Here is a 21379-nt window from a genome sequence, read left to right as displayed (position 1 = left end):
TGCCTGGGAAGCTCTTGTTTCATTTCCCAGTTCTGCCACAGATTTCCTGTGTGTGACCTTGGGGAAGCTACTATAATCCGTCTGGATTGGACTCCCTCAGCTGTAAGCTTGAGATAATACTGCCTCGCCCCCTTTGACTTTGTCTATGTATACCGTAAGCCCCGTGGGGAACAGCGTCTCATTTCCTATTTGTTTGGCAAATAGTGCTTAGCACAATGTGGTCCTGGTCTTGGCTGTGCCATCTAGATACTGTTGCAATACAGCCTATCTTTACATGGTACCAAGAGGAGGACAAGAAGCCACTCTAAGTTAGTTTTACGTTAGAGTGAGAGCAAGATGCAGGTGTGCTGAGGGAAGCTGGAGGTTTCTGAAGGTGAATTCTTGTTTAGCTTTAAATTGATTACTTTTTCTAAAGGAGTAAAAAGGAAAGTGGCAGGTAAAGGAATAAAAACCTCTCATTTCAACTTTTGCTCAACCCTACTCTTCTTGCAAAGTGATGCTATTTCAAGAGGCAGCCTAAATCCTTTTGCAAGTGCTACTTGGGAGTGTGCTGTACCTAATCAATAGAAACAATTGACTGAGCAGGCTGAGATTTGTTTGGTGGTCCTAAATGTTCTGGTGTTTCCACAAGTCTGATGATCTAACAATGTGTGTGCAAGTAGTAATCGACCATGACAGGCTGCCATTTCACGGTTGTCTGTAGATACCTAAGTGCCCTTTGCTATTAGTGGCTGAAGACAGAAAGTGTGCAAGCTAGAACTGTAGAAGGGTGACTTTTTTTGGTCATTTTCTGATTCCAAAGTGTTTTCTACATGTTCCAAATAAAGTTAATTAACTAACAAACAACTCAGTTGCACTTACTCTGGAGATCTGCAAAGAATGAGCACCCTTCAACATGCCTGAGCACAGAGATTCAGCCCTACCACTCAGTTTTGAGACTAAAGATCATTTTAAGGTGTTGCCATCTGAACTCATTTAGGTAATAATTGGTGCAGCTGCCGACGTTTGACAAGGCAATTAATAATTTGTCGTGTGGCATTTTATCTCATGTCCTACTCAATAAAGCTCTTGCTGCTACCTTTGATCATGGTGATCTGAGGAACCATACCGCAGGAAGTACCTGCTTCTAGGAACACGTCTCACCTTTGGTAAGAAAACTGGACTTGTCCTGTGCCAGGTGTGCAGTCACACAGGACAAGCACATACTTCGGGTGCTGTGAGCAACCACAAAACCGGGCTCAGTAGCCTGAAAAGCATGACTGCCTCGTGAAATTACTTGTTTAACGTGTCTTCGTTCATTGGAACACACCCTAACATTCCCAAGAAATAAAATGTGTCTTCTTATGTTATTATCATTGAATAACAGTGATCTCAAGCATATACATTTTTTATATATGCACACACATATATGTGTGTGTAGTGCAGTCATTAAATATCATTATCCCTTTTGTCTGCTTGGGAAACTAAGCAAGTTTCCATAGGGCCATAACAAAATGAGTATCTGCCCTTTGTCTCTGTGTACCAACATTTATATATGGATCGTCCGCTGAAAAGTCTCTTCTGATCACACAGAAATACAGAGATGTCCAACTATGGTTCAGTGAGGCTGGAGGGCTGGCTGGCCTAGCATTCAGCCTCTAGCTCCATAGCAAGAGCTGAATGGGCACAGGCAGCTCAATAGTAAACAGCACCCTGGTCTGGAGTTACCAAAATAACCTTCTCGGATGGGAAGCTATCCCTAACCCTTCAGCCAAAGGTTAAACCTCTTCCTGGTAGCAGAGGACTTATCTCCCTTCCAAAATAAACAATCTAAGCACTTCAAAAGAAGTTACTCTTAATCTTTCATTTTGCCAGCATTGCACCAGGTTTGAACAATAAAGCTTTTACCTTTGAGATCTAATTAGCCTGTTTTAAACTTAAAGCTTTACTCTGCAAAATGAGTGTTCTCATCTACCATTGATTTTAGCACACTGGCTTCAGCATCTGCAGGAGTTCAGTTCCTTGTAGAATTAAGCCCATTTATTTTAAGTTTTTTGTCAGGGACTGCAAAGTGGGGAAGTCAAAATTAACAACAATAATAAGCTATTCTATGATAAAGTGTCAGGTTTGTGTTTTCTTGTCATGCAGATCATCGAGACTCCAGTTACCTCCATCGGTTTTTCACCTTTGGGATGCAAAATATTCTTAGAGCCTGAACTAAGAATAAGGGAAATTTTCCTGGCATTGCTCCATCTCATTGTGGCTATAGAAATAAACGCACACGCTCTCTGATGCACAGCAGATGGGCTCACTGCATTTCACTTCTTCCATGTCTGATTAAAGCCAGAAGGTGAAAAGGTAACTGTGGGGTAAGTGGGACTTCATCTGAGCGATGCAATTCTGGGGTGGTTGTGGTTAAAATTTGACTCTGTTCTGATTTCTTTTTCAGGTAACAGTACTTAGCTTATTGCTTCTCTTGTCAGCACCCGCAAATTACCTGTTTTGCTAATAAAGCTGTGCACCAAAACTGGAAAGAGCAAACTGTGATTATATTTAGATTTGAAGCCACCCACGAAACTACAGTGGTTTGAAACTGTACATGCAAAGAAGTTGCCATTTCACAGTGGTGTTCCTGCTACAATTCACTGCTGCATGGCTGAATTGCAGTTCCAGCTACCTCATGGTACTGACAACAGGCATAGATCAAAAGGGTTCCTGTGCAGCACGCAGTTGTGCAGCGTGCAGCCATGGAGCAGTGGTTCAGAACTGCCTCTCTGCTCCTTCTGGTCCACCCAGAAACTTGAGACTCTCCTGTAATGTGGAGGTGCCTTCAGTCAAAGGGGCAAGTGTGCATCTCAAAGGCACTGTCACGTGGACTCATTGGGACCATCTGAGGAAATGGAGGAGATCCCTCTTTACAGGCTTGTACAAATACAAATTATTTGACTGCAGCCACTAGGGAAAATGCTAGGGTAACTTTACCAGAGTGTCATTCCAGACCAGGCAGCTTTGTTCCTGAAGAAGGTGCAGGTGATCTCTGAGCAAACCAAAATGATCTCCAGAGGTCACTTCCAACCCCAACCATTCTCTGAACCATTCTGTGAAGGGACACGCGGTACCTTCTCATTGACTTCGACAGGCATCTGAGTTGCCCTCTACCCCTTTGAATGTATTGCCCTGGGGTTACTAAACTCAAGCAACCCCATGACACTACTGTGTACTTTTAAAAATAGTTATTGCAGAGTCAGCATGTTCAGCAATCACAGCAAAGAGCTGGACTCCTGGAAATACCTTCTGGGCCTGGCAGGACAGTGATGGGAGCACGCTTCCCATAGATGGCTCCTGGGCCATGGCACAGAGATTACTCTCAAAGGTCATTTTAAGTAACTGTACTTACTTTGTAATTTACAACACTGGAATTGGCACTATGACCAGTTGTGTCAGGCATTTCGCAAAACCACTTCACGTTTTGCAGACAGGTGGATATACCTTTACCTTCTTATTCCGCTGGTCTATAGAACAACTGCAAACCAAACATAAAATTTCTCTGTTATGCCAAGGAGCAGGAACACATGCAGCCTGGGGTTACACAATCACATTTTTCTTTGCAGATGGACTAGGAATGCCCACAAGGATTATCTAATGATGGCAGCTTGTTAGGCCATGATAACTTCTTGTCCTTCAGATGTCAGGAGAGGTTGAAGGATGCCCAGGCAGCCTTAACTCTGACCCTTGCCCACACACTTTCTGGTACTCTTCATTTACCTTGGTAGCACCTATAATAAGCAGTTCTTGCCTACTCGTCATACCTTTTCTAATATTAAATAGCTTTTTCCTACTCACGTTTATACCTACCCTTCTACAGGTACCTCCTGATCTCACTCTGGAAATGGGAGTCCCGATTGTAGTGCACTCAGCATAACAGACCAAGCAAACCGCCTGTATGTCAAACTCAGAGCATCTGCAAGAGTTTGCTGTACTGGAAAAAAACCAACCAATCTCAATGCTTTCAGTCCCCTAACTCATAGCAGCTTCCCTCTAGAACAACAGAGGGCACCACTCCTCACACAAAAAGCTGCAGCTGGAAGAGGAGCAGCCCTGCATTTAAATAGTAGTTTGGGAACTACAACATTTCTTTCTCAGTAGGTGATTCTTCCTCCAAGGAGGTTCACCTCTGCAACTCCCACTCCCTGTGAGAAGGCCCTGGCCAAAAGCTGTTCTCAGAGATGTGTGTACTGTCTTTATTGTGGATCTTGTCCTAGTTTGCACAGAATAATTAAGCAGTCTCTTACTGAGAAATAGCTTTAGCCTATTGACTTGGGTTTCCACCTGAGGGAGGAGGAAACCAGGGTGCCATTTTCTTTCCCAGCTCCTGTGATAGTCTGGTTTTGTTTGTTTGTTTGTTTGCTTGTTTTCCAGTGATTCTGTAATGCAAAATGCACAAACATTGCAAAGCAGGGCTGGAATCTCCATTTCTCCTCTCAGATTACTGTTATCTTCTGATCCTTCCGTGCTGTCCAATATGTGCCTCCAGCCACAGCCTCCCCTGCCACCTGGTGAGTGCTGCCACCACCAACAGTTTTGAAATAAAGGCAGCTGTTCAAAAACACATCGATTTGTGTATCTATAATACCTCTGTGAAAGGCTTTAGGGTCAAGATCCAAGTAGAGGGCAGCGATAACCATCTGAGGCCCAGAGCAAGCAGAGGGTACAGATGTACCTTATTAACCAGACCGTAAGATTCTCTTCTGGTCCCCAAAACTGTGGTGGGTTCATGTTCCACTGCTGCCCTGTAGACAGCTGTGGGTCTCACACAGAACCCAGCAGCTCCCGCCTCCAGATTGTGTCATGTGGGCAGCAGCAGGATCATGCTGCGGCCAGGACCAAGGGCTGCTCTTGGCCCCTTGGCTGTGGTGGGAAACAAGCCAGCAAGAGCTGCTGAGGCTGGTATCGATGCCTTTCCCTGGCACGGCACCACCGCGTGGCAGAGCAGGAGGGTCCGTAGGATGCCATTCGTGGTCCTCCAGCCTGGGCCTTTTGAGGTACATCTCAGAAATACAGATGGGAAGACTGGCTATGTAACAGGCAGGGCAGGGAAGACTGGCAGCTCCTAAATAATTTAAAAGTTCAGGTATCTAACATGTGTAGCAAATTCTGCTATGGCATTACCCACTCCTGGTGCTGGAGTCCTTTTGCAAAGCCATGAAAAGCCTGGGGTACTTGAAAGCTGGTCCAATGGCATCAGCTATGCTAATGACGTGTCTTGCCTTCGCCTAGAGACCATGCTTTGCTTACATTCGTAGACCTTCACAGTAACAACGTTACTATTTGAGAAGAATCAAGGTGAAAAAAACAGCCTCTACTAAAAAGTTCCCCAGTTGTGGTTTATTAGCGCTCCAGCTGATGTCCTCAAAGGCTACAAGCTTCTTGGTCTTTGTTATTTTCCCTACAAGAAAGCAGAATTGGTCCACACCCACATAATACTGCATTCCGTTTGCTCAAAATGCATTGAGCAAACCTGTTGAATCCTGGGACTCTGGATCCAACTTGTTTTAAACCTTGAATGCTGCCCCCGGGCAGTGCTTAAATTTACCATCTCCCCTAATCTGTGGTGATATTGCTGGCATTATTAGCTCTGCAGACACAGTGCAAATCCTGCAAGTTCCGCTTCACCACACTTACACGGTACACTCAGAGAGTGCCTGAAAGGACAAAGGCAAATTCAGTTTCCTCCGAAGAACACCAAGCCACAGTGCCCACACGGGGCTGTCAACATCCCATTGATCCGCGTAACGGTTCTGCCTGCCCGGCCGGGTGTTCCGAGTGAAGCGGTACCCGCTCCGGGTAGGCCCTGAACCGGCGGACCCTCCCTCGCGGCGGCGGCGCTTTCCTGTCCGTGTGCAGCGGCGGCCGCCCCCTTTCGTCCCGGGCCGAGCGGAGGCCGGCGGGGCCCGCAGCCGCCGTCAGCCGAGGAGAGACACTGCCCACGGGGCAGCCCCTCGCCCGGAGCCGCCTCGGCAGCCAGCCAGGAGCGCGGCGACCGGGGGCCGTTTCTGAGGGGAGCCGCCACGGGCCGGGCGGCCGGTACGCCTGAGGTAACGCCCCCAGCTCGCGCCCGGGCAGCGGCTCCGCGAGGAGGAGCGCGAGCTGCGCCCGTAGCCAACGGCTGCTGCGGGCGGCGGCAGAGGCGGGGCAACGCCAGCGCCTTGCGCCGTTGCCAGGTGACCACCACGGCCCCGCCCCCTTCCGCGTGTTTCTCCCCCCCGGCTCCCCCCTCCCCAATCTCCGAGTCGGCGCGGCCTGCGCGCACGTGCCGGGCAGCGTGCGCGGGCGTCACGTGGGCGCGCGCGTGACGCGCGGCGCGAAGCGGCCGTTTGGGGCCTCCGGCTGCATCAGGGGCCGCGCTGAACCGGGGCGGGGGGCGGAGGGGAAGCGGCAGCTTTATCGCCGGGCAATCGACTGAGGCGGCGCTCGGTGCGATCTCGCGCGGAGCCCTGTGGGGGCTCAGAAGCAGCCCACGTGGCAGGGGGTCTTCTCTGTGGCGGACCCGCCTCCGGGCAGGTCTGATCTCGTCCTCGCGGCAGGCCGACTGTCGTCAGCCTTTTGGGGTGCCCAGGCAAAACGCTGAAAGGAATGCAGGCGGTTCTGTGGCGAAATAACGTAAATGACCTTTTTTCCCCCCTCAGGTTCCCTGCCGGTGTTTCACAGAATTGCTGTCCAGCGCTAACGCGTCTGCACAAGCACTGGCTTTTAAAACCAGAGGTAGGTGTGCAGGCAGCCACGTCCTCAAGTACCGCTGTGCTGCTTTGCCTGTTCTCCCATCTGTACAAATGCGGACTAGCTAAGTCAGTCTCTTCAAGCATAATGTAAAGTATTTTTCACCTTTAGGAGGGCCATTCATTTTAGCCTCTCAGTCACTTGCAGAATGAAGGAGTTCAACTTGCATATTAAAAAAAAAAAAGCATTTTGCTTCTCTGACTGTTAGTCCTTGCTGGCAAGAAAAGCTTCTTTTCTGCATCTTAGGCTGTCTGATTGTTACTGAGTCAGTCCTCGGTGGCTTATGATTGTTTCAGTTTATTTTTTATGGAGATAACTCATATTCTGGCCAAGGAGAAAAGCAGGTCCTGCAGCTGGAACGTAGGAATGAGTCTTATAACCTTTCCTGGAAGCTGTGATCTCTGTGCCACAGAAATCCCAGTCAGGGCCAGTACTCACAGGATCCAAACTTGAAGTCCATTCAGTGGGCTCTGAACAGGTCTGAAGCCCTTAATGCTATTAGTGCCATGTAGATGGGCTTCTTTGCAAACAACATTATGTGTAAGCAAAGCTGTGTGCCTGCCTGCCACCAACTGCAGGGATGGAGTCTTAACAATTTTGTTGATGAAGTATAGTGAGAATAGAATCCACTGCAGAATCTGTCAGCTCGGCTGGCTCTGTAGTGCAATCCAAATACACTTGGGGAGCCCATTTTCTGCTGAGTAAGAAGGTGTGATGTTTTCATAGCTCTTTTCCTGGGGTTGTTCTTTAGAAATTGCTCAGTTGTGAGAGTGACTTGGCCACAAGGGTTTCTTTTTTGGTAACTGGTTCTCCAGGTTTTGGTCTGGATGGAAGTATTTTAGAATGAGAGCTAGACTCACCTTTGAACCCTGAGAGTAAAACAAGTAAGATGAAATTACTAATTGCTTCCCTTTTCTGACTGCAGGGCTGCAATCATGCAGACAGGAATACCCGGCAGCTGTCTGCACTTGGGGAACTGCTGATACCAGAGAATTGAGGGGCCAGTTCCCAAAGCACTCATCAAAGGTTGTTGTATCATTTAGTTTCTGTTAGATAATGCACCTCACTATGATAATCTGTGAAGGAGAAGGCAATGTGGATGTGCTTCTAATAAGGAATAAATCTGCATTTCTAATTTAATCCCCGAAGATCTCAGCTGAGGTAAAAAAATCGGTAAAGACTAGTGAAAATCAGTGCACACCTGCTTTTAAAGTAAAACAAGACAAATGGGGACAGGGAAATTGAGCTTTAGAAAGATGTAAAAAAACAAAACAAAACAGAACAATGAACTACAACAACCAACAGGCCTTTATGGAAGCAGGAGAAAGAACTCGCCCTGACCCCTGCGGTGCAGAAGAGCTGCCTGGGATCCCAGTCCCTGCTTTCCAAAACACAAGGTCGTGTCTTCACCCCCTGCCCCAGGCATGACCAGCCTCCTTTGGGATGCAGCGGGAAGGGGCACGCTTGCACCCCAGGAAAGGGCAGCAGCGGCGGCAGCAGCAGGTGCGCTGCCACTGGGTGCCCCGTGAGTGCAGTGAGGCAGAACAGCTTCTGCTGCTGAGCCTGGGGCAGGGCAGCTCTGTGCAGCCAGCGGCGCTGCTGTAATTGAGGCTGCAATGAGTTTAGTGTTTGTGACAGATTGACAGCCTCGAAGAGCAAAATGCTGTAGCCACAGGAAGGATGCAGAGAGGAAAGCGACAGTGGCAGCTCACCCTTGCTCACGTCCTGCCTGCACGTGTCTAGGATTTGCGTGGCTGTTGCTAGTGGCAGGTGAGCCACTGGCTTCTCTCTGCTGCTATGTGACCTGCTGAGACTGAACTATAACCAGAGATAGTAAATAGAGATTTAGACTTTCTTGAGTGAAACTGGCTCTAAAAAATCCAAGTTGTCTTTTTTTTTTTTTTTCCTGGGAGGAAATTTGGCATTTTTGTTACTTTATTTCTTTGAATTCATGCTTTCAAGTTCATTTCTGCAACCAGTGTGCAGGAAACTTCTCAAAGAAGGCAGAGATCACATGGGTCCAGGAGCTGATTTTTGAAGAGAAAAGGAAATACGTTGCAAAACCCAGGGTACAGGGTAGACTGTAGGTTTGCCTGAAACGCACATGGCACCTGGTCCCAAAGCTTGCTGGATGTTGAAGAAATTGTCTGCTGCGACTAGTAGTGAGAATTAAACAAACAAAGCTCCAAAACATAGACTTAGGACCTATTGCAAAGCCCATTCTCGAGAAAAGGACTCACATTAACCCAATTGGTAGGTCAGACCTTTCTTAACAGGGCTGATAGTTTGAGTTCTATAGCTGTAATCCTTCCAAACATGAAATTGCCTCCAGTGGGAGGTATACGATATAACCTTCCACTGGCTTAATAATCTCAACTGTGTTTATTTAATGCACTATAATGGAGCCTTTCATGCCACTATAATATACTGGATAAATAAGATCTGTTTTCAAAGTTTATAGCTTAAGAAAATACATTTACTGGCTTGCATCCTTTATCTTGTGGTTTATGAGAAAATAGAGTAGGTACTTAAGGGTGTACAGTAAATGTAGCACCCAGTCCTGCACTCTTAGCACTTGGGAAGTGCAGATGAGGGTCCATATATCATAGAGTTACAGAAAGTAGGTAGGAAAAATCAAGCATTGATAACACATATTTGTGTATAATTGAATGTATATTTAAACCTGTCAGGCTCTTGTCCAGTGTTTGTATGATTTTTTCCAACCTTGAGCAAAGACGAAACATACCATTTGATTTAGTCTCCAAAGGGATCTTGAGGGAGCCTGGAACTTAATAATTAAAGCAGAGTCTAGGGTCCCTGTCATTGGCCTTTTGTCTCCAGCAGCAGTGGGTTATCAGCATCAATTACAAACCTTTTTTTCCACGTTTGCTTATGTTAAGCATTGGTATTATCTGAACACACGTATTTTGTCTTTATGTTTTATGTAATAAAATTTAATAGGCTCCACTGATGGTGCAACTTGGCGCGAAGTCATTTGGCACATTTGATTCAAGGGCTAATAAAAACAGGCCTTCCTGTTATTGTACGTGGTAAATACTGAAATTGATAAAACCCTATAAGGACCTAGGTTTATAGACCAATGAAATCTAAACTGATTCATATTTCCAAAGGCTGAAAATTTGCAAAAGACATAAAGCCTGGCCCACGCTCATGTTTCAAAGCACCCAAGCTGTTCATGAGGAGTACAATTTTCTTGAAAAGTGCTTGTGGCTCCACTCTTTCTGTGCAAATAGTAAAATGGTAGGAATGGCTTCCTGCTCAGAAAGAATGATTCCTTCCCTGGTGTGAGGAGTTGGAATATATGAGCACATTCATCCCAGTGTAACTCCGGCCACGTAACAAGTGTTAAGCTGTTCAAATATGCAGGTCAAAGTAAAGTGGCTGGTGAGTTACTGAGTTGAAGGGTTGAACCAAGTCTGCTTTCGTTCCTGTGATAGCACAAGGTGCAGAACAGGATCCAAAGACAACTGAGGTCAGACACAGTTTTTTCCATTACCTTTGATGACCTTTGATTTCAACCCACACGTAATTGGCTTTAGTGGGTATATGGATACAAAGGAGCGGCCTTTGGTCCATTATCATCACTGTATGGAAAAAGCACTTGTATGTGTCCATTGATATGTGTACAGATAGCCTTCCTGTATCTCTTTCTAATGGGAATTAATTTTACTATATAGCTTCCATGCAAAAAGTCAGATACCTATTCCTTAACAATCCCATTTGAACAGTTTAAAAGGAGCACTTATGGTTCACTCGATTTGTAATTCCTCCTATATTTTAAAGGACTGCTGGAACCAACACAAGTCTTAGAGTTTTCTATTCCATTTGTGTTGCAACTTCATTTGTTGTCAGCACAGCGCACTACAGAAACACTGGTTTGAAGAACCAGTAGAGGGAGCACGAAACCCTTCGTTTGTATTTCTCTCTTACATAAACATTGGCTACTGTTTAGGGGTTTTCTTAATTTTATTTCTCTGGAACAGGAAGAATTTTGGAAAGACAAGGTGATCTGCGGCTCAGATATTAAATCTGTGGAAGTTTAGGGTGCTGCATTTTCGTGCTATGAATTAGTTGCCTGTTTCCAGCACTCTGTTCCCCCTCCTGTTCCCCTCCCTTAAATGTTCACTTTTCTTAGAGGATTTCCAAGCTGGGAAATACATTGTTCCTCTAGAGATTATGATACGTCATTAGATTGTCAGGCAGATCGTAAGGTTTGCTCATTGTGAACAAAGATAGCTTCTGTGCAGCACCAGAGCTGTAAAGTGTTGAAGATTAGCAGTTTGCAAAAAGAAAAGGAAAAAAGTAGATGTCAGAAAGAAACATCTATGTTCCACATGCATGCTTTACACTTTGCTTTGTGAAACATACATATCCTAAAACAGAGTTTGCATAAGTGAGTTAAAGGAAACCAAGTAAATTCAAACCCCGATTAAAAATGTGAAAAGGCATTAAATGATTATCATCAGCCACACAATCATACATTTTGAAGCTCAATGTACCCATATTATGTAGTATCATAAGATTTTTAATTAGTAGACAACCCCATTTTGTGTATTAAATTTTTTATTCCTTAGTAAGATTTTTTTTAATCACAAAATAGTGTGGAAATATTTAGATAATAGAATTCATGGAGTGCTGGAAAATACTGAATATAAAGATTGATTTCTAATATATCACATACTAAACTGTTCTAAACCAGCTGGTTTCTTGCAGACAGGATTTATTTTTTTAATAATTTAAGACAGCATAAGCTTGTATCAAGCATAAGCATTGTAACAAAAGTGCAACTTTTTCAGCAAATCCTCCCAAAAGATATTTAACTCAAAATATCATTAACACATATTTTCTCCCTACAAAAATAGCATGTCAGACATCATTAATTGGATGTATTAACAACTATTTACATACAGCCACTCTGTAGGCTAGTAAGATTTTTTTTTAACGTTGTTTAAACACAGCGTTTGAGGCAAACAGTAGCAACAGCAGCAGCAGATGCACCAAACGGACTGACAGACCCCGGACACGTACCCGCTCCTCGCCAGGCTGTTGTGTCTCACCTCTTACATAACATTCAAGTGAGATTTCTCACAGTGCTACCTTGGCAACAAACTAAAAATATCTAGGCAAGGTCTTGGTTTAAGCCTTATTATAAAAAGCTTTATCTGTGTGATTATCTGGTTTCTGGTTTGTCTCCAGAAAGGGAAACCGCAATATTTGAGGATGGAATGAGGGGAAAACCCATACGGGGAAACTTACCCCAACTGGTCTAATAGTTTTTGATTGCACAGCGAGGTGTTTACCTATAGCCTCCAGTTCGTGTCATTCAGAATTCAGGATAAAGTGAGTTCAGGCTGATGAGTTGCTCTGTGTTTTCTTGGGGGAATGGGGAGACGTTCTTTTTGTAGTTCAGTGCAGAAACATTCATTTTATACAGCAAGATTCAGGAACAAATTCTTGGGAACATACTGAATTAAATAAAGACAGGGTAAGAACAAATGCACTTGCCACACCTGTATACCTTAGCCGAAAAAAAAAAATATATATATATATAAAAAAAATAAACATAAGGTTACATAATGGGTCTGACCCTTCTTCCCTTGCATACCCAAAACTCGCTGGAGCCAGCGGCATCCCCGGGTGCTCAAGGCACTGCAGGTTTGGGCTCAGGGTGCAACCCTCCACGCTCTGGGTCTCAATAAAGTGCTAGCACAGGTGCTGGGGTCTGCCCTCGCCTCGCCCCCCGCCCTCACCCTCAACCCACCCAGGTCTCCCGGACAACAAGTGCAAGTTCCTAAGTGGGACTTAGAAATACTGTATAAACCCATTCCAAATAAGGTGCAACATTTAAGTTACCCTATAGAAAGGGGGAAAAAAGAAGTATCCTTACTATTTTTCTTCCTTCTTTTTCCTTAACATATTTATGCATGTATAAAGCCAAACATTAGAAAAATACTGAGTAGCAAATTGTATCCTTGACGGTTCTCCGCCGGGGCATCGCCGGGACCAGCCGCCTCGGCAGCGGGGATCGGCCGCTGCACTGGGCCGGGCCCCGGCACCCCGCGGCGGCCAGCTCCCGGCTCGACCCGGCCTCGGCGGACCCTTGCAGACGCCACGCTGCCCTCCGTAGGAAACCGGGGGCGCAGGTGCCGGCCCGACGACCCCTCCTCGCCCCGCGGCTGGGCGGACAGTCCGAGGGGAGGGCAGCGGCGGCGGGGAGCCCGTGAGGAGCTCCCGGCCGGCGGCGGCTCACGGACACTCGGCGCCGGGCTCCTCGGCGGCTGCGGTCTCGGCCTCCTCGGCGGGCTCGGCGGCGGCGGCCAGCCCGGCGGCGGCAGCGAAGGGGTGCGGGAGGTGGGATGCTGCGGGCAGCCCGGCTGCGGCGGCAGCGGCCGCCTTCTCAGCAGGGCCGAGCACGGAGGAGAGGCAGGGGAATGAGGCGGCGGCGGCGGCCGCGGCGGCAGCTGCCTGGGCCGGGATGCCCGGGTAGAGGAGAGGGATGGGGGCAGCGGGGTATAGATACTTCTCCAGGCTGCCTTTATCCAGGAAGGGCTGCATGTAGGCGGCGGCTGCGGAGGGGGAAATGAAGTAGAATGGCAGGCAGAAAGGGGCCGCCGCCGCCGGCTGTCCGAAGGGAGCCCCGCCGCCGCCCGCCCCCAGGGCCATCAGCGAGCCCAGCAGGGCGGCGTCGGGTCTCACCAGCGCCGCCGCTGCCGCCGCCGCTGCCTCGGCGCTCCGCGCCGTCAGCCCCGGCGGGCCGGGCAGGGGGCTGCCGCCGCGGTCCAGCTTCAGCCGCTTGGGCGCGGGGGGAACTTCGTCCCCCGACGGCTCCTGCTTGATGCTCAGGGCGGGCAGCGCGCCCCCGGCCGCCGCGAGGCCGCGCTCGGAGCGCGCTTCGCCCTCCCCGCCGTAGCCGCTGTCCGTGTCCGTGTCGGTCTCGGCGTTGAGTTCGGTGGCGTGAGTCCGCTGGATGACGGGCACGCAGTTAGCCTGGCCCTCCGGCTTGTGGCCCGGTGCGCAGGGGGGGGCGGGCGGGGAGGAAGAGGAGGAGGATCCCTTGCTGAGGGGGCCCGGCGGCGGGGAGAGGAGCTGGGGGCCGGGGAGGAACTGCGAGGAGATGGAGTGCAGGTGGCCGAGGAGCTGAGCGCATCGCTGCTCCCGGGGGGTCCAGCTCTCGAAGCGGGAGAGGTATTGCAGCACTTCCTTGGCGCACGTCTGAAAGCCCGAGTGGAAGGCGTCCAGGTCGGCCTGCACGGGAGACTTCATGGACCGCTCCCCTGCGGGACAGACCGAGAAGGGACAGCGTTTGCCCGCAGCTCTGGCGTGCTCCGCATCGCACCTCCCGCCACCCGCACCCGGTGCGCCCCCGCCGCGGCGCCTCTCGGGGCCCGCTTACCATTCTGCAAAGCAATGATCTTCTGGTGCTGCTGCTCCGTTAAGGCTGTAAGCGCTTTCAAGTGTTTCAAAGTCAGTTCCAGCACCACTGCTTTCTCCAGGTGTCCCAGCGTCTGCAAAGTCAAGAAGGGGGCGGCTCGGCTACCTCCCGACATGCTCGACCACCGCCAAACGCCGCCTCCGTAACTTCGGGGAAACTGGTCCCCGGGGAGCGTTACGGGCAGGTCCGTGGTAGGCAGGGACCACGGTGTCCCGCACCCCCGCCACCCCGAGGGCTGCGCAGCGGGAAGGCGGCCGGCGCCTGCATCTGCCTGTACACATACGCTCCTCTGCACCTTACCGTCAATTTCAGATGCTCGGGCAGTAAATCCTTCAGCTGGGCAATGCATTCGTTAATCCTGTCTCGCCTCTTCTTTTCTATCAGTCTATGTGGCAGTTTGTACGTTTCCTAATTAGCAAAATCCGGAAAAGCCAAGCGTTAGACAGAGCCCCCCGGAACGACGATCAAAACCAAAACAAATGTCATGCCGACCACATGCCGCGCAAATTATCGCCAAGGCACCGCTCTCCCCGCCGGGCCAGCTCGCTCGTAAACCCGCTTGCAATTCGGGGGGAAGTTAAAAGCGCAGCGCTCCGGGGATGCTCTTGGGAGTGAACCTGCGTTTTAAAATTCAGGGAACCCCAATTAAGCGCTTAAGCCAGAACAGCCGCAGAAACTTACTCTTACCTTGCTCTCGTCCCTCTTCACTCCTCTTTTGGGTTTGCACATATACAGGGAAGGATAGTCCAGCCTGGAGAAAAACACAAAGATCCAGCATCGGCAAAAGGGAGAGTCGAGTCAGCCTAGCACCTCCTCGAGTGGGCAAACAGCCCCCCAGCCCCGCGCGGGAGCCGAGCTCACTGCCCCAAGGGCCGGGCAACGGAACGCCAGGGTCCTCCCGCAGAGGGAGGCGAGTCCCCCGCACCGCCAGGGAGCCAGGTCCGATTCCAGCGCTTCGCAGCACTTTCTCAAGAAGACGAAACGCCCTGGAGACATGAGACGGAGATACTGCACCGGCGCCTTACCCTATAAAATCCCTATGCTCCAGTAGCTGCCTCTCCGGCAAGCGGGAGATTCCTTCATCCATGTCTGGCAGCGGCTGATGTTTCGTCGCTGCTTTTGATGGAGCCTGCGGGATGCTGAGATCAGTCTTTGGAGATCCGCGAGCGACGCTGCGCACATGCAGCCTCCGTCCCCCCGTCTCCCGTGCAGTGGCCAAAGTGTGGCGGGCAGTCCGCGCCCCCCCCCCCCCCCCCCCCCCCGCTCCACTTCGCCTCCTCCGCCGCTGCCGCTCCCCCTGGCCCCCCTTGGCCGCCGCTCCCCGCGCACACGCCCGCAGCACACGCTGCGCCGCCAGTTGTTTGCACCCGCTGCCGCCGCCGCCGCCGTGCCTGCCCGCGGGGCACGCGCGCCGCCAGCCAGCCCCGCACCCGGCTCACGTGCGGCGCGCGCCGGGCGGGCGGGGGGCGGAGCCGGGGGGCGGGGCGGGCGGGACCCAAGGTGGGAGGGGGGGGGCCCTCTGCGAAGAGGGAGGGTCCCCGCCGCCGGCCCGGGGGCCGCTCTGCGAGACACCGGCTTTCCCCCGTGTTATCGCTGTTGTTATCATCGTCATTATTATTGCCATAGTTATTGCCATTCCTACTGCATTTTTACTGTTTTTTTTAAATATTTTTACATTTTTCTAATTTCTAATTATAATTTCTATTATTTTATTTGTGTTTGGGGAAGAGACCCGCCCGTGGAAAACGTGCCCGCGGGGGATCGAGCGCCTGCCCCTGTGCCCGTAAGGCAATGCGAGTCCCACACCAGTGGGGTAGAGGGGGAGGCAGCTGCCAGTTACACGTTTTATATACATTTACGGATACGTATATCCATTACGGATGCGCAGGCCACGAACGGGCGCACACGCGTGTCTTTGCGGCGCGGCAGCGGCAGCCCGGGGCGCTCCCTGGCTCGGTGCCGCCGTGCCGCAGCTCTCGCCCCCGCTGATACCGCCCGGTCGCCGCTGCTCGACCTTTGGACGGCAGCCTGATCTGCCTGCAACGCCAGGCCACGGCAAAATCGTTTCTTATACACATATGGATATATATATAAATGTATACATATAATATAAATACATCCGTTTTTTGGCGCTGCCCTCCTGACGGTCAGCCTGCATCCCTGCCCGGTGCAGCGGATGACATTGGGAGAGGATTTGCACCGGTATAGCGTGACCAGCCGCGGCAGCCCCGGGACGGGGCGGGGCGGGAACCCCCGCTCCCTCCCCCCTCCCCCCGCCCTTTTCCCTGCGCACCGGGCGCGCCCGCGCAGCCCCCGCTCCCCGCCGGCAGCGGCACCGACAGCCGCCTCCCTAATCCCGTCTCACACTGGTACGAGCACAGGGCCGGCAACGTGACCCGACCTGCTGCCACATCACTGCTGCCGGCAGCACCGGGCGGCCCCGCCCCGCCGCCCCCCGCCAGCAGGCGCCGGCACCCGGCGGCACCGGGCATCCCACAACTCGGCGTACCGGCCTCCATGCCCCTCCGCCCCCGGGCAACCCCGCACCCCCCTTTGCCGGGTAGCCTGCCAGGACCCCCCTGCCAGCGGAAAGGGGTGGGTGCTGCTGCCCCGAGGAAATGGGATGTTCTTCCCCGTGCCCCGGGCAGAGGCGCTGTGTGTGTGTCCCTGCGTGTGTGTCCCTGCGTGTCCCTGCGTGTGCACGGCGGCGCGGCATGTGCGGCCCTGCAACGTGCGGGGTGTGCAGTGTGTGGGGCGGGGTGTGCGGGGTGTGCGGCGGCTCCGGCCCCACGTACTGTGCGGAGGGAGACGAGCCCCCCCCCGCCCGCCCGCTCCCCCCCGTTCCCGCCCCGACTCAGTGCCGGGCTGGCGTCTTTCTCTCCGGTGTTCGCGGTGGGAACCGCAGGCGGGAAGTGTCAGCAGAAGCGATGCACAGAGATGGGTTTATAGCACTCCCCCCACGACCCCCAGCCCTGACCGCTTGCCTTTCCTTTGGTCCAGCTTTGCTCCCTCCCTTCCGCAGGCTCCGGCTCCTGGAGGTGGGTGATCCCCCCAGTCCCGGCGCGCACTGAGGAAAGGGACAGTTTCGGCTCCCCGTAGCACCTGGAAGGGAATTACCCCAATAAACAGCACGTCCCTTGCAGCCAAAGGGGAGATAAGAGCCTCACATCATTCCTTTCTAACGATCGTGCTTTACAGGTAATAGAATCAGGAGGGTAACTCGTGATATTTATATGCGGAGGCTGCTGAAACCGCACTGCCCGTGTGTAAAGTGCGAACGAGGTTTTAGGACCAGCGAGGGCTCTGATGAGGTGTTAGAGGCTCCCGCTTGGCAGCAAGGCAAGTGGCACTGCAGGCTTGTATAGCTCCTTCCCTGTTAACCTGATGACATTTTCACACTGTTAGTGCAATGAAACCGGTAGCTAAAAATAAACAACATAAATGTATGCCACATGCCTATAGGTTATATTTGGGGGTGTCAGAAGGAGAGGCTTGTGGATTGCCACAGAGGCTGCTTGGAGAATCTGCTGCTGGTGAGAAAAGCAAACTGTTACATAGGCTGGACTATATAGACCTGCTCCCTCGGGAAGGCAGATTGCAGCCTGCAAGGGCGATCTGCGGGATGTTAGGATGTGCCAGCAGTAGTTAGCCATGCAGGGTGGCATTGGTTGCCCCACGTTGTGTATCCATGTTGGACATCTGAGATGGAGCTACAGATTCTCTGACTACAGTGAAGAGAAACAAGCACCTTCAGCATGAAATTCCTCTGCTCCTAACTGGACTGGTCTTTGAGAAAGCATCAAGGAAACTGGAGGCACAGCCCAAATAAAAGGTGCTTTACCCTGAGATAGAGCACGCATAGACCTTTTGGGGGACTGCTGACTCAAAGGGAGCTTGAAGTCTGAAAGAAAAGACAGTCTGAAAGAAAAGATCCTGCTGATCGCTCCCATGGACAAGAAAGCAGGGCTTTGCATGGTTTCTGCAACTAATATATGGAGTGGGGAGCAGGGGGTGAGCATTTCTGGAACATCTGGAGCAATTCTGGAGTATCTTTGCCAGTTTCATCCTCTCTGGAAAAACCTGCACATTTTCAAATTATGGAAACAATGTCTGGAGTGAGACTCAGCTTCTAGGAAGAGAAGTCCTAATTCTGGGATTCCTCTGGAACCAAGTGGGAATGGAAGTTGAAAATGACCAAAAGATGCAAAACATGAGCTGAGACAGCTGGAGGCTTCACAAAAGGAGTTCAAGCAACATCTGGAAACTTGTAAGAGAGGTTTATAAGAGGTGACCTGCAGACAAGGATAAAAGGCTTCTGTGTCCAGAGAGACTGCAAAATTATCCTGGAAGATTCCCAGCTTAAAATGGCAAGATGGATCAAAGAGGTGATCAGCAGCATGACTATCATGGAAAAGAATGTTTTCCAGAAAGTAGGAGGCACAAGAAAAGCTTTGGCCAATTTACAAGGCAAGATGAACCACAGCAAAGAGTTAAGAAACTGAAAAAATCACTCAGAAAAAGGAAATCAAAGGTTTGCAGGTCATTACAGGAAAGAAAAAAAACCAAAACAGCCTTCTGCTGTAATCAAGGGCTGGCCAGTACACCACCTACTGCCAAGTGCTCACCACCATTTTCAGTCTGCAGGAGGAGGGAATCAGACTGTCTGTCCCAGCTGAATCAGTGCAAAGGCTTTTGAGGAGAATACATTTGGGAGGTTTATTCAACTCAGTCCGTAACCCTAGTGTAAGGGAATGGCTCTGAAGGAGTGTGCCCAGGAGCCAACTTGATGGATTCAGTTCTTATGGCAGTCAGTACTTGCCTTCAGGAAAAAAGACTGAATTATCTAGGCTGGCTGTATGACTAGAGTCAACCATCAAATTAGAGAGAGCTGGTCATCCACATGCTACAAAGGTGGGGGGCAAAGAGAATTCAGCTGAAGGATCTGGATAATTTTGGTTGAATAACAAGATATTACTGAAGACTTTGAGGGTAAACTGTACACGGCCCTGTTAATAGATTTCAGTTGTGGGATAACCAGACTAAGACAAGGGGGAAAAAAAAAGAAGCAAGAGCATGTAAAAACCTGAGCTGGGTCAGAAAAAAGGTCCAGCTGTTCCAGAGTCCAGCAGGAGATGCCTCAGGAGGAGCAGATAAACAGAGCATGCACATAAAGAAAGCTCCCCAGGCCAGTCTCCCAGGCCCTGGTGGCCTGTGGTGCACAGACTTTCTGAGCCAGAAACGATATCTCTGTGTTTAATGGGAAGCCAAAGACTCCGTGAGAGGCAGAGGAATTTGCCAAAGTGCTTAAATCACGGGCTGCAGCAGAGCATTGGGCCAGGAAGCAGACACCGGTGAGAAGTTGGTCAGTCACCAGGAGTCCTGTCAGCACAGCTCTGTGGCTAACGCAGAGGAAAGAAAAGAGGACTTTCTATTTCAGAGTGTTCCACACATACCTAATGTATGTAAAACGAGCGAGACAGCAGCCATGCAAAAATGCAGCTGAATTCAGAAGCAGAAATAAAATAACCTGACTGTGGGAAGGTGGTGGGCCAAGAGAAGACTCGATGTGCAATGAAGTCTTCACACTGTTGCAAAATGGGGGTAGATTCAGCTTGGGGAGCAGAGTCAGGACCACATATTTGTGCAGGACTCTTATGAAAACCTTACAAGGGAGATGCTGATCACAGAGGCTTTCCTAGGCCATGTGAAATGGGTGATATTAACAGAGATGACCCAAAGTCTACCAGGGCAGCCAAGCTAGACTGGCACTTGAGCTAATGGTGAGTGAGCTAATCAGCTTGAAATGGAATGGTGACAGGAGAGCGTGAGCACTTCCAAACCTGGGAAAGTCAGACTGGTGAAATGGGCACTGGAGCAAAAAGTCAGGTGTGATGTTGTCCTCAGTGCCCTGTGGCTCTGGCTGTGTGATAAACACTAGGAACTGTGCTTTACGCCATCAGTATGGAAATTCCCTTTAAAGACACATTTCAACTAAAGCAAACTATTTGCAGGTAGCTGGTCTGTGATGAAAAGCTGTCCTGCCTCCTGGGGCAGTAAAAAATAAAGGTAGCTCCACTCTTGAGATTCTTCCAGCCCTGACTGATGGGAGGGTCTGAAACCTGCCTGGAGACCTGGGGGCTTCAGAAATTCTTACCCAACAGATCAGTCAGATCTTATGGATGTGAAACAGGAATGATCCCCATCTGTCTGCTGGATGTTTTCCAGGAGCAGCAGCCAGGAAGAAGTAAAACAACCTTCACCCTAAGTCCCCCCTCTGAAGTCACTGGAAAGAAGCTGTGTCTGTGAATGAAGATACCTTGGGTGATACCATGGGGTTCAGTTTGCTCATTCGCAGTACATCTGAAAGCTGTATATTGATGAACAGAAGTGGAACTGAAAGATGGGGAAAAGTGCTTTCTTAGCTAAGTCCAAGCTGGCAATTTAGTGATGGTCATGGGCTTTCATAATGCACCAGTTACACTGGAGAGGCAGGTAGGAAAGGTATGGCACACCACACCAAGGTTCTCGGATGGCCTCAGCCTTTCAAGAGGTCTGTTGTCCTCAGGCTATTTATGGGTGCACATCGAGACCTTTGAACAAGAAGTGGTAGGTGCAGTTACACATGGTTTGTGATAAGTTCAAGGCTGACAGTCTGTAGCTGGTCCCAAAGGAAAGGGAGTTGTTTGAAAAGCAGGTAATTTACGTCTGCCACACAACTGGTGATTGGGAATTTCCACTGAATAAAGCAAAACTGAGACTACATGAGCTGACCTGCTCCCCAGCCACTCACAGAGGTGCAGGTTGGTAGGACTCTGCTCCTATTACAGAATCTCTCTTTGTAGATTTGCTAACATTGCAAAACCCTTGCACAGACAAGGTGACAGAGGGAGAGCATTTCAGTGACCAACAGAATGAGATTTAGCAGTTTCAACTAGTGCAACTCTTGCCAGTGGTTAAATTTACTGATGAGTTTCATTGGTATTTGCAATAGAACACAATAGTAAGGGTAGACCACGCATCCCTGCAAAAGCTAACTCTGTGGCCCCAGGACTCCCCAATGCGATTTGGCTGAACATTAAAGAAAATTACAGCTTTTTACCTGCACAGTTAAACTACATGTCTGGGCATAAAAGGAGTAGTGGTGATACCTGGTTCAGGCAGCAACTTTGG

At 50.2% G+C, this 21379-nt stretch overlaps 1 protein-coding gene across 1 annotated transcript; it reads right to left on the bottom strand.

Annotated features, from left to right (window-relative positions):
* Positions 1 to 11332: 11332 nt before the first annotated feature.
* BHLHE41 (basic helix-loop-helix family member e41) lies at positions 11333 to 15580 on the bottom strand. Its single transcript, XM_082052390.1, has 5 exons — positions 15235 to 15580; positions 14897 to 14960; positions 14510 to 14617; positions 14171 to 14282; positions 11333 to 14051 (listed from the first exon to the last, which is right to left on the bottom strand). The coding sequence occupies exons 1-5, from the start codon at positions 15294 to 15296 to the stop codon at positions 13024 to 13026; spliced, it is 1374 nt and encodes a 457-aa protein (XP_081908516.1). The 5' UTR covers positions 15297 to 15580; the 3' UTR covers positions 11333 to 13023.
* Positions 15581 to 21379: the final 5799 nt, after the last annotated feature.

This window comes from Streptopelia decaocto (genome assembly GCF_964273445.1).
Source record: "Streptopelia decaocto genome assembly, chromosome: 1".
Lineage (NCBI taxonomy): Eukaryota > Metazoa > Chordata > Aves > Columbiformes > Columbidae > Streptopelia > Streptopelia decaocto.
This window is presented reverse-complemented; position numbering and strand designations above follow the sequence as displayed.